The 13,816-nt window shown below is 37.5% G+C and overlaps 1 protein-coding gene and 1 long non-coding RNA gene across 4 annotated transcripts in view; one reads left to right on the forward strand and one right to left on the reverse strand.

Annotated features, from left to right (window-relative positions):
- FXR1 (FMR1 autosomal homolog 1) overlaps nucleotides 1-13,816 on the forward strand; it is a 52,027-nt gene that overhangs the window by 28,200 nt on the left and 10,011 nt on the right. For 2 of the 3 annotated variants that reach the window (XM_006147374.3, XM_006147375.3), the window contains exons 10-13: nucleotides 4,651-4,737; nucleotides 6,729-6,786; nucleotides 6,874-6,936; nucleotides 13,340-13,562. In XM_006147374.3, coding sequence (XP_006147436.1) covers nucleotides 4,651-4,737; nucleotides 6,729-6,786; nucleotides 6,874-6,936; nucleotides 13,340-13,562 — 431 coding nt within the window. Of the gene's footprint in view, nucleotides 1-4,650; nucleotides 4,738-6,728; nucleotides 6,937-13,339; nucleotides 13,563-13,816 lie in introns of all 3 variants that reach the window. The other variant, XM_006147373.3, reaches the window with a different exon arrangement.
- On the reverse strand, nucleotides 5,964-6,893 carry LOC114007635 (uncharacterized). Its single transcript, XR_003549229.1, has 2 exons — nucleotides 6,709-6,893; nucleotides 5,964-6,590 (listed from the first exon to the last, which is right to left on the reverse strand). It is a non-coding gene; the product is annotated as an uncharacterized LOC114007635 (long non-coding RNA).

Here is a 13,816-nt window from a genome sequence, read left to right on the forward strand (position 1 = left end):
TCACTATTAACTCAGATCCCAACTTTGTGGAATTAGTTTTTCAATTTCTTTCTTTCCATATGTTTTGTTCACAATACTGTTACTCATTCAGCACTTGAGAATTTCACTCACAGTTGTGTCAACTATGTGTCCTTGGCCTAGGCTTTTTAAAAATGCCTGAAATAATTTTTTCTAAAATTACATCCCAGAAAGTAGTAAACTAACAATCTCCTCAGATTTGCAGTTTGGGCAGTTTCTTAACCTGTTGGATAGTGTTTAAGAAGAGAGGGAAAGTATGTGTGCACGTAAACTGTATGGTAACAACTATTGTTTTCAAGATGCCCTTAAGGTAACCACTTTTATTTTTAGTGTGTACAGATGATGAAGGTGAATGAATGAGGAAAAAGGAATATCAAGGTATTATATAAATGAATACTTGTGGCTTGGGGTGCTTTTGTCAGTAATTTTATTCTATACTACATTGAAAAGTGTTGTAAATGGCAGGGCTGGCGGGTGGCATGGTGGTTAAAGCACTGGACTCCCAGTTGGCTTACTGTGGTGTGAGTCCCGGACCTGGCAGATTACTTTCTCACTGTCCCCTTCTCTTTCTCTGGTCAAATTAAAAAATAAATAAATAAATTCCTTAAAAAATAAAAGTGTAAATTGCATATCACTTTGCCTTATTCCTTATGAGCATCCTCTCGCTCCCATTTTGCATGATTTTAAGATTTGCTTTAAAATAAGAATTAGAATTGATGGTATCATACCATTAGAATCAGCACTGTTCTTTACATTTGTGTCTTGTCCAGGTGATCAAACAACCACCACCTAAAAATTGTTTTGAAGGTGATGTGTACTGGCAGGGTCATTAAGTGGCTCAACTCTATAAATTTCTAAGTTTCCTATTAATACCTCGTTTTTCCTTTAGCTTCACCAATCCCCAGTGGCTTTGCCATTTTGTTGTAAGCTTATTCTTCTAGATTCTCCTTCATAAATAAGAATTTAAATGCTTTTTCTTCTGCTAATAGTATTGGCCATTGTACTACCATTTCTGTCCTAAGGTTAAAAATGTAAATACAGGGAACCAGCAGTTAGCGTAATGGCTATGTCACTGGACTCCCACGTAGTCGACCGCGGTTCGTGTCCCGGACCCGGTGGCTTAAAACTCACGCCGGGCGCATGTGCGTGCGTGCCCAAGATCCCGAGAGGAGAATGGAGGAGAAGGGATTGCGGCATGACCATCCTCCCTGGAGGGTGATTTCTCGCTTTCTGTCTCTATGTCTCTCTCTCTGTCTGGCGAGCGCACGCACCCTACAGTGAAAATCTCTCAAAAAAAAAAAATGTAAATACAAAAGGAAAAGAAGGATTCACAGCAGCATAGCAGCGAAATTGGACACTTTATAAGGCTGACCCACATGGGAGATTCTGGATTTGTACTGAGTCCTCCCTGTATATATGCTGGACATGCATGTGCCATGATCCAAAGCCATCTGATGCTGAGCTTGGTTTGTGGCATCTGAGCCCTATTGGAGAAGCTGTCTATCAGCCTTTTTCTCACTCATGGAAGAAATAAATTAATTTTTTTTTTGGTAGTCAGGCTTTAAATGTAAATAATTAAGCAGGTGGGGATGTATAAGATAGGGTTGGGGGGACCTGCAGTTAGCGTAATGGCTATGTCGTTGGACTCCCATGTAGTTGACCGCGGTTTGAGTCCTGGACCCAGCGGCTTAAACTGACACCAGGTGCATGTGCGTGTGTTCACGATCCCGAGAGGAGAATGAAGGAGAGGGGATTGTGGTGTGGCCATCCCTGGGTTGGGTAATTTCTTATTTTCTGTCTCTGGCAAGCACATGCACTCTGTAGCTGAAATCTTTCTTAAAGAAAAAAAAAGAATAGTTTATAAACAATGTGCCATAGAGGATTCCTTTTACCTCTCCTCTTCAAAGTGACTTGGTGATATTTACCTTTGAAGATCAAGGTATCACATTTCTTTTATTCTTTGTAGATGAGCTGCTTGGAATGACTTTCTTTACTTGGTTAAAAATATATTTTCTTTTTCTTTCTTTTCTTTTCTTTTGGAGAGGTTTTTGCTGTAGGGCACGTGTACTTGCCAGAAAGGCAGAGTCACAGAGACAGATAGCGAGAAATCACCCCTCAGAGTGGATGGCCATGCCGCAATCCCTTCTCCTCCATTCTCCTCTTGGGATCTTGGGCATTGCACATGCGCCTGGCCTGAGTTTAAGCTACCGGGTCTGGGACTCGAACTGCAGTCAACTACATGGGAGTTCAGCGACATAGCCATTACACCAACTGCTGATCCCAACAGTCTTATTTATTCTCCTATGTTCCCCTATGTTTTTGCACCTAGGGTGGCATAATTCATATTTTACTTTATATTCCTGTTTTTTGGTCATATCACATTGAGTTTATTACAGGAATGTTTAGTATCTTCTGAGATTGTGATACCTTTAGAATGGGGACTTTATGTATCATTATACCTATCTATTATAGATCTTGGTGGTTAACAAATATTTGGAATAGCTAACTAGATGTGAAATTGACTAGCTCAGTAGCTAATTCATGTTTTTAGGCTCTTTATTTTCGTTCAACTGTATAACTGGGATATTATTTTTAATGAAGATTAGATAAAATATACAAGGCATAATATAGCCTCAGAAATACAGCATGTATTTAAAAGTTTTTAGGTCTGTTTCCCATCCTTTTTTTTTACTTTGCCCTCTTAGCTGCTTATATATTCCTGAGAGCAAAGAAAAAGCTTCCTCACTTCATAACCTTAAGTTAGATTCTCTTGTTTCATTCCTTCATAGTTGAGATTAATTCTATAGTCACTATAGCATTCTGTAAGCTCCGTGATAGCGGTGTTTTGTGCTGCATCCTAGCACCTTCTCCTAGTACCTTTCTTTCTACTTTTAGTTTTTACTATAAGGGTGTATGTGGAAAGAGAAAGAGTGAGAGATCACCTTCCAGAGGGGATAGCCATACCACAGTCCCTTCTCCATTCTCCTCTGGGGATTTTGGATATGCACACACGTGTGCCCAACTCGATTTTCAATCCATTGGTAGGAACTTACATTGTAGCACATTTGGCCATGTGGGACCCAGTTACCTTAACCATCATGCCACCTGCTGACCTGCTTTTCTTCTTTTTCATTGGCCATGTTGCAAAAGTCACCAATTACAATTCTTTTTAGAAATTATGTTGAAATTGGAGTCAGCAGGTGGTGTGGTTGTTAAGGGTACTGGACTCCTTCCACATGGCCGGATATGGTTTGAGTCTTGGACTTGTAATTTCCTCCTTCCATGTGCAAGACAGAGACCAAGAGAACAGACAGCACTCCACCTGTACGCAGGTTTACCCAGCCTCTGATTATGGGCATAAGCATTTCTGGTATATTTAAGGAGGTTGCCAGGCATGAACCCAGAACCTTCCTATTTAGATCAGCCTCAGTGAGTGTCAGGTTTTTACCACTGTGCTACTGACCAGCCCCTAGACCTGAAAGTTCTTAAGCTATAACTCTTTCTGTATTTAGAATTTAGAAACCTTATGCCAGTTTGTATAAATATCTGTTGGGAAATATTCTGTAAAATTCAGGAAATGAAAGTCATTGAAACTGATTGGGTGAGTTTATTTTAGGCCTTAAATCTCATTTTTTTAAGCTATTAGGACACTGAAAGTGTTTTTCCTCTTTTTAAACTTCCTATTCTGAAATTCAGCAAACTTAAGAGCAAGTCTGAGTGAATTCTTTCATTTACTTAATACCTGTGACTTAAGTCTGCTCCTATCAGTAACTGCTTTATATTGTGTAAACATTTATGCGCTATAAATGTTATTTCTTTGACTGGTCAGAGAGCAGCCCCTGTGGTACAGACACTCCATGTTCTCTGCACACATATTAACCTGCTTAATGTGCTTTATTGGGTTTTAAAGCTCTGCCTCCTAAGAAGATATATCTATTTGGTTGTTTGGAAAGTCACGACATAATATTCTATGCAAAAATGCATCATGGCTATCCCAACACCCAAAATTCTGTAAGTTCATGGCTAGTCTGGGAAAATGCCAGTGTATTCCTTTGCGAGAGAGAGAGAGAGAGAATGCTTAAGTCAACTCACACCCTCGCTCAGTCCTTTTTTCCTTCATTTCTTCACCCATCAGGATCCTGGGCATCTTCGCTCATGCCGAGTGAGTTTTTCAAGCTGCTCTGGCCAGGATTTAAACTTTCATTGGCCATGCAGAAACCAGCTTCCTCTGCACAGCACAGAGCTGCTGTACTTTGGAACCATACCTGAAGAAAAACTTTTAACTTTAAATGTTGGCTTATGTATTTGGAACATAAGAAAAAGATAAGTCAGAAATCAGAAAACAAGATATAAATGAATTTTATAAAATGATTTTTAAAAATTTTTAGTACACTTGAATGAATATATCATAAATATGCAATTAGTAAAAATCTCAGTATTTCATATTAGTATTTTTTATGTAAAACGTTGAAATATTATAGATGTATATTGCTGTGTGTTTCGGAAGAGTTTTCCAAATTATATATTGGTATGTGTTTCTGAAAAGTTTTCTGAATTATATATTAGTATGTGACATTCAGGTAGGATTTTGTTAAAAGTATTAAATACTGAGGATATTGTGTTTCCTTACAGGGAATGGTTCCATTTGTATTTGTTGGTACTAAAGAAAGCATTGGAAATGTGCAAGTTCTTTTAGAGTATCATATTGCTTATCTAAAGGTTTGTATCCTGTTCATAATATTTTCTCATACCATTGCTAGTACATTTTCTGCATAAATATTGTACATTTACAGCTAACAAATCCAAAATATCCATGTCCTTATACTATGTTTATTTTCAGATTTTTAAGGATTTTGTTAGTTTATCTTCACCTTTACCTTGTTTTGCTACATGATAATTTAAAAATAAAAATCTTCCACCATAAGAAAATGAGTGTGCTCATGGACATTATTTCCCTTATGTTCTTCTGAGTTTAAAATTAAAAAAAAAAATTGTTTTAGCCTTTAACCTTTTAACAGTATTAATAACCAGGTGAGCGTGGTAGGAAGTCTTTTCCAACCCTGCTCATGCAGACTCAAAGCTTACATTCTTCTTTGGAACAAACTGTTTATAAGGTTATTCCAGTTGTAAAATTTCTCTCCATCTTTTCTCCCTGTATTCCTCTATTTAGTCTTAGCTGCCTCAATCAGACAGAAAGCATAAAGGAACTTTTTTCTTGAATCTGTAGTGGAAACTTGAGCAGTAGACAGTAACTGCTCTAGGTCTGTCTGGGCTTTTATGTTTCTTTTCTTATTTAGGAAATGGTCACTTTTTATATTCATATGATTTGACTGTTACTGTGTATCTTCTCATTCTATACTAGAGACATTTGTTTCTACCTTTTTAAAAATTTTTGTTAATTCATTCATTCATTTTATTTGACGAGAGTGGGGGGGGGGAGAGGAGGAGAGAGAGAGAGAGAAAGTGAGAAAGCAAGCCACCAGGTCTGGGACTTGAACCGTGGTCGGCCATGTGTGACTGTAAAAGTGCCTTAACCACCATGCTACCTGCTGGTCCCCATTTCTACCTTCTTACTGTACATACAAATAAGGTACAGAACCATGAATGACATTGGGCTTTCTTGGTAATTTTGATTATTATCTGAATCAGTTACATTGCCCCAATAAAAATCATTTGAGTTTTCATCTATTGTTACGAAAATAGTCTTACTTGAGTTGATACACAAAGAGCAAAGCGTTTAAAAAAAGGAATGAGTAACAAATTATTAAATATTATGATTATATTTTCCCACTGTTTTTTCTTTCATTCTCTCTCACCTTTGCTCCTAGGTTTTTTCTCTTTTTAAGTATGTATTTATATCTTCCATATGCGTGAGAGTGAGCAAGAGTGCACGGCTAGTGAAAGACACCCCAGTAGGTTCTTCATTCCACAGTCTACCCAGTCTAGCCCAGCCTGGATGATGAGCATGCCCTGTGTGCCCAGTATGCACAAGAAAGTCCCCTTCTTACATGGGTCCAGTTGCATTACCACTGCACTATCACTTGGCCCCACTGTTAGTATGTTGAAAGCACTCCAATAATTCCTTTTATTTGAAAGTCATCTTTATAAGTTTCGATTCACAATGATACTGTAAGCTAACACTTTATTTTCTGGTACTCTTTTTATCTCTTTTAGCCAACAGTTTTCTCTAGATAACAGTTTTATATAACTGTTTTTTAAAAATCTTGAAGTTGGAGAGTCCTTATTATCTTTGATATTATATGTTGGTAGCACATTCTAAAGTATTCATAAGCATTTAAATTGAATCAGCAAATGACCTTGAATTGTGTTTACTACAACACAGTGCTAGTTCACCAACTAATGTCACAGCTTCTTCATTTAAAAGAGAGTACAGCTCTAGCACTAGCTCTAGACTTCTTTCTTTTTAGCCATAGGATATGTACTTTGGCAAGAGAGAGAGCATTTGAGTGTAAGCATACTTCCCAATAGGGTGTGGTCATGCTCCAGTCCTTTTTCTTCCATTTTTCCATCCTGTCATTCTTTGGGGGACACATGGCACAATGCTGCTGGAGCTGGAATTCAAACTGTGGTTAGCCATGTGGGGTCCATTGCTGTCTATCCACAGGGTTGTGGAGTTGGCCCTAGCACTATGCTTTAAGAAGGCAAATAGTTGCTTACAAGAAAACTTACCATTTCTGTTTTGATTGTAGGAAGTAGAACAACTAAGAATGGAACGCTTACAGATTGATGAACAACTTCGGCAGATTGGTATGGGTTTCAGACCTTCTTCCACCAGAGGGCCTGAAAAAGAGAAAGGATATGCCACTGATGAAAGTACCGTCTCTTCTGTACAAGGTTCTAGGTCTTATAGTGGAAGAGGCAGAGGTCGTCGCGGCCCTAATTACACCTCCGGTTATGGTAAAAAGTGTTTTTTTCTCCCCCCCCTCCCCCAGATAGTACTAGTAGAAGTACTAGCTTAGATGCTTCAACACATTCTATTATAATTAACTCATCACTCTATCTTGGCTTTTAGTGTAGAAGGCAATTCTGAAGTATATGTCTTAGTGAGGACATATTTTATGTAATTCCTAAGCAGTCATCTAATTAAATGAAGAATGTTTTTAAGCTGGTAGTTCATAATCATGTTTATTTTAAATATTTAGAAATAATATTTGGAAACTGGTTTTCCAAATGTTTCTCTAGTACTGTTTTATGCATTTCCTAGTATAAACCTTGTAATGATAGTGGTACTGCTATGAATTATCTTTTGTATACCCTGTTAGAAAAGTAGAAATGGAAAGTATCACTGTGCCAAGATGACTTTTAAAATACATGTTGTAGACCCATTTGGTAGATGTGAATATATTAACTAACATCTCATATCTGGAAATATTTTTTGTAATGATAGAATTTCACTGAAATAAGGGCTTTTTAAAAAGCCAGAACCTAACATTTTATAAATGACCATTTTCTAAAATTTGTATCACAGTGAGGATGGGGCCTAACTCATATAGGAAAGGACTGATAGCATGGTGATAGCATTTCTCTAATCCTAAATTCTTACTTCTTCTTCTTCAGCTTTTGAAGTTCCCTTTTTCTACATTTCACCTTGGATCTTAGCAGTGACCTGATTTTTTTCTTCTCCTTTATTTATTTATTTTTTCTCTTCCCTCCTTTTTGACTCCCCTGTGTATGTTATGCTCATGCTGTTTTGGGAAAATAAGTTTGTAAACCTTTTGCAAAATGTATGGCATATAAAAAGAAAAAAATATATTGTAGAACACTCAGAGGTTTTGGTAACACAATTTCTGGTAACACAATTGAATTGTACTCTAAAAAAAATTAAGAAGGCTATTTATTGAGCTGGCCTTATAACCAAATGGTTAAGGGAGCCAGAGCACACATGGTTGACTGCATGGTTTGAACCCCAACCCTGATGGCTTGGGGTGGGAGGAACACCAGGCACATGTGTATGTATGCTTAGAATCCCAGCATAGTAGAGGGAGGGATTGTGGCATGACCACACTCATAGGGACTGCTTTCTTTTGTTTCCTCTTGACTGGTGCGTGCATGTCTCTGGCAAATTTAAAAAATAAATAAGTAGAAGTAAGTTCACAGGATGTAGATTCTAGGTCCAAATTTCATATTTGACTAAATGATCCCCTAATGATGCCAGGGTTATGTCGAACTTGTACTGTCTTTTGTTTGTTGTAGATTTAGAAGGCTAAATAGTTCTTCTCTTTAGTATCATATTATTATATCTCCATATTCTCATTTTCATTTTTTAAAATACTTATCTGTTCAATTTCATTTTATCATCATTATTATTATTTTAATTTGACCAGAGAGAAAAAAAAGGAAAGTGGGAAAGTAAGCCACCAGGTCTGAGACTCAAACTACAGTTGGTCATGTGGGGAGTTCAGCACCTTAATCGCCATGCCACCTGCTGGTCCTCTACATTCTCATTTTCTTAATACTTCTTTTAAGTAACCTCATACTGAAACCTGAAAAGCCAAATTCTAGTGTACTTTAGTGTTCATCACACTCATACACAAGAACTCCAAACCTGAATATAAATTTAATACAAAAGACAGCGTTTAAGTAGAAATTAAATGTTCAGATTGACTTTGGAAGCTTTAATTGTCAGATTTGGGTGTTTTAGATGATGAGAATTCATTGATAAGTTTTATTAGCCTCTGTGGGAAGTCTGCTTACTGGTGAAAGGCCACCCTGGCCACCTTTCACAAAATGTTTATATTGAGAGTAGATATTGTAATAAGAGTAGTAAAACAGCATAGTGAGACTTAAAGAAAGCTGTGCAAATTGTTCAGTAGATGGCAGTCTTAACCTTTTAATATTTGCAGATCTAGTTATATTGTATTTCTTAAAACAGCTGTTGAACTTGAGTGGTCTCCAGACATAAAAACCATTTGTGCATTTGGTTATAGACATTCTTATACATTTTTTATAAGAAAGATTTTTAGGTGAAAATATATATCAGTTCTATCAGAAATATTTTTCCGTATAGTATCTCTGATGTTCATTGTCTTACGTTGGATGGTATCATACAACTCTAATTAAACACTCTTTATTAATGGCACTCAGATTATTTGTCTTAAAATGATGCACTTGTAAGTGATAAAATGGGTACCTCTAGTTATTAAATTTGGCACACATAACCATTGAAAATGTGGACAATCTTCAACAATAATATTATTTTGGAAGTATTAAAGGGGATTTTAAAAAAAGTTAAAAACAGATTGCCTATTTTAGATCATTACAAATTGGACCAGTGTGATGAATCATTTTTTTAAAAAATAATTTATTATTATTTTTTAAATTGACAAGAGAAGGGGAGAGAGAAATAGAGCAAGCCGCCAGGTCCGGGACTTGAAACGTGGTCGGCCATGTGGGAGTCCAGCACCTTAAATACCATGCCACCTGCTGACCTGCACTGAATCATTTTTTGAGCTTAAAAATTTTTTTCTTGAATCACGAACTTGTATTTTACAAAAATGAGAGTTGGAAATTTATTTATTTTAAATACTGTAGCTTGAATAAGTTGTCACAAACTTAGACTTCAACAGCATGAATTTATTTTGTTGGTCAGAGGTATGACATGGGCTAAAGTCTTAAGTCAAGCTGTATTCCTTTCCAGGGGATCTAGAGCAGGGACCCCAAGCCCCTGGGCCATGGATAGACTGGGGTCCATGGCCTGTTAACCTGCATACCAATCCCTCCACAGACGGGGTTGGGAGGGTGGGAAAGCAAGGGAGGATTTATATGTGCTTGCAGTCACTCACATTGCCTCTTAGGCCCTGCCAGCTGTGGAGTCAGCAGCATATTGGATTCTCTTGGAAGTCCAAACCCTAATCTGTGATTGTTTCATTATGTATTGTAGTGTGGTAGTGATGGAAATTGGGTGCACAGTGGATGTAGGATACTTAGATTATCCGGTACCAACCTACCCCACTCCAGTCTGGAGAGATTGTCTTCCACAAGGCCTGTCCTTGGTGCCGGGAAAGTTGGAAACCACTGTTCTAGAGGGAGAATCTGTTTTCTTATCACTCCAGCTTCTAGAGACTACCTCAATTTTGGAATTTATGTCCCTCCCTCAATTTTAAAAGGCCTGTTACTGTAGAGCTCTTCTCATGCTGCCATCCCTTCCTCTGCAGATGAGAAAGATTTTACACTGGTTTGCTGTAGGTCCTGTCTGCTCTTATGGGGACACATTAGTTGGGGAGAAAGTAAGAAATCACCACCCAGGGAGGGATTGGTGGCCATGCCACTATCCCATCTTCATTCTCCTTTGGGGATTTTGGGCTTGCTTTCATAGGCACTTGACATGTTTTCTAAGCTGCTGTGTCTGGACTCATACAGCACTGTTGGTCATGTGGGATCCAGCCACTTTAACAACTCTACCACCTGGTGCTCCCATTCTCCACTTTTTTTTGGAGAGGTTTTTGCTATAGGGCGCAAGCTCTTGCCAGAAAGAGACAGACAGAGAGAAATCATCCCCCAGGGCAGATGTCCATGCTGCAATCCCTTCTCCTCCATTCCATTCTCCTGTTGGGATCTTGGGCACGCATGCACATGCGACCCCATTCTCCACTTTTTAAAGACCCATGAAATCAATTAGATAATGTTGCCCATCTCAAAGTCCTTTACCTTAGTCACATCTGTGAAATTCTCATTCCAGTGATACATGGCATCTACTTAAATGCTTTTTTGGCATTTGACAAATAAGTATTAGGGGAGATTAATTTCTTTTCATGAGATTCTCATACCCAACAAAAACTTGAAAGTAAATAATTGCAGGCTAGCAGGTCATGATGTAGTGGTTAAGACGCTGGACTCTCACATGGCTGTACAGTTTAAGTGTCAGACCTGGCGGCTTGCTTTCTCTTCCTCCTCCCTACCCCCATGAGTGCATCCCTCTAGCAAATAAAAAATAATAACAAAAATAAATCTTTAAAAAAGTAAGTAATAGGAAACTTGATGTATTCTTTCTACGATATACTTTCAGCTACTTAATCCCTTCTTCTGTAGTCAACATAATTAATGCATATTTAATGGCATAGGAGAAAGGGATGTGTTGCAGAGTTATCTTTAAAGGAATTGAGTCCTTCAGTTGTTAAATGTTCCATTTTATTCCTTTCACTTTATTACATATTCCTTTGTGTAACTGAAGAGCTCTTGTTTTGCTTTTATTCTCAAATACTGGAGCTTAAATATAGAGAACTATTGGGTCATCAGAAAAGTCACAAACTCTTTTTTGCATAGAAAAATATGTCTTGACTTTTCTGACCACCCAATATTAGATATTTCAGGAAATCACTCTTACTTCAGTATTTAGCAAATGAGGTTCAGAAAATCATGTTGCAAATTTATTAATCAGGAAGAAGTTGTTAAACATATTGTTACTCATTTGGGGGGCATTTAGAAATATGAGATAGAATCCCATTTTTTATCATAGGCCAGCTTTGGTATAATTCCAAAGTGAAAAAGTAAAGAACAGTACATGACACACACTATAATAGATATATGGTGCTTCTTAAGAACATTAGGGAAGGGGAGAGGTCTGTTCGCTCTTAAATTGATCTGAAGCCAGAAATTGAACTAGACTTTAAGAAACAGATACCTGATAAGAGGACAGGAAGAAAGTGGCATATCAGAACTAATAAAGAATAGAGTAGGAGCCAGCAGGTGGTATGGTGGTTAAGGCACTGGATTTCCAGATGACCAACTACGGTTCAAGTCCCAGACTGATAGCTTGAAAATCACACTGGGTACATGTGTGTGCATGCCAAAAATCCAGAGGGAAGAATGAGGAGAAGGAATTGCACCGGGGCCATTTCCCCAGGGGGTAATTTCTCACGTTCCCTCTGTCTCTCACAAAAAAGCACATGTGGCCAAAGGCATAAATCTAAGAAAAAAGAATAGAGTGGGAATGAATTTAAGAGTGATTTGGTCACGTAACATCTGACATTATTATTATTTTTAATTATCAGAGGAGATAAAAGGAGGAGAAAGAGAGTGTGAGCATCCCCCAGTAGGGCATGGTTATGCTACAGTCCTTTTTACTCCCGTTTTCCATCTGGTCAGGATTTGGGGCATACTTGCACATGCTCCTGGTGTGTGTTTCAAGCCACTGGGGCTAGGATTTGAACCGTGGTTGGTCATATGGTTGTTCCAAATATACTGTACTTAAACACTGAGCTTCTGCACTAGCCCATTGCTGACCCTTTAATTGCAATGTGATGATGATACACACTTCTTAGGAAATCTTTTCAGTATTAATGTCAAATATAGTGAAAACACTATTCTTATACAGTGGAATACTATTCAGCCACAGAAAACAGCAAGACTCTGGCATTTGATAGAAAGTGGATGAATACTTGCTGAGTAAAGCAAGTCAGGCTGTGAAAGAGAGACGTTGTGTGTCTCCACTCACTTAACATATACCTACTATCCACACTCTTATGGTAGAGACTGAAAGATTGGAGGACATAAAAACATTGAAAATAGTTATGGAAACTAGAGAGTGTAGAAGGAGGTTGGGAGAGAGGAAGAGGGTAGGGAATGAAATTAGGGAGAAGTAGAGAGGTAAGACATTTGTGGGTCACAGAAATGGCTTATTACTTGTTGATAATGTGTATAGTATTTTCGACTGGACTGAGGTGTATTTCATGTAGGGTAAATTCTCTTTACAAGCTAAATGATACATAGTAATTCAATGTAAATAATAATAGGTACTCTTGCTAGTAAAACATGCTATTTTTATGTACATCCACTGAAGAAAACACTTCCAGTTTGTAAGACAGACACTATCAGTTACTAGAAATGTCTTGATTTCAGAGATGTTAGAGTGTGGGGGGTACACTCCAGAATCAATAAAATAATGGTAGACTGTATCATACCAGCCATGAATTGTTTTTTTTTCCCTAACTTTGATTAAATTTGCTTCTAACATTGAATACTTACTAAGTCATTAAAACCTAAAAATGAATAGAAGCTTTTTTACTATCTATATTAAATCTATTTTAATATTGTAATGGTTTGTATGTTTTCTGTAATTCTGTTGGCTAGTTTCTGCACATCAGAACAATTAACTTTTATATATATCTTGGCTAAAGAGTAATATATATTATTCTAACATTTAGTTCGTGAATTTTTAATTTATTTAAATTTTCATTTAGCTTAATTTCTTCAAGTAACTAGTATGCTTACTTAAACAGTACTTTGCATGAAATAATTTTGAAAATTTTGAAACCTTTTTCAGAAATAGGAATTTAATTGGTTTGTTATCTTCTGCCCGTAGGTACAAATTCTGAGCTGTCTAACCCCTCTGAAACAGAATCTGAGCGTAAAGACGAGCTGAGTGATTGGTCATTGGCAGGAGAAGATGATCGAGAGAGTCGACCTCAGCGTGACAGCAGGAGACGCCCAGGAGGAAGAGGCAGAAGTGTTTCAGGGGGTCGAGGTCGTGGTGGACCACGTGGTGGCAAATCCTCCATCAGTTCTGGTAGTCTTTTATATACTATGTCAGCATCCATTCTTTGTAAACAGTACAACCTTAAGTTAATTCATTTTGCAAAGACATCTATTTTTTACATTTCTCTTTTCACTCCTTATCTTACAGGAAATAGGAACATAAGGGAAAGCACCCTGTAGAATGTAAAGGTTTACTTGGAATATTCAAGTCTGAATTTCCATTTGCTAATTCTCTTGTGTTTTTGACGTTTAGTCCTTCAGTTTAGGGGGCCTTATATAATTGGAAATGTTTTTGTTTTCCCTA

Source organism: Tupaia chinensis, unplaced genomic scaffold (assembly GCF_000334495.1).
Source record: "Tupaia chinensis unplaced genomic scaffold, TupChi_1.0 Scaffold000212_1, whole genome shotgun sequence".
NCBI classification, from domain to species: Eukaryota; Metazoa; Chordata; class Mammalia; order Scandentia; family Tupaiidae; genus Tupaia; species Tupaia belangeri.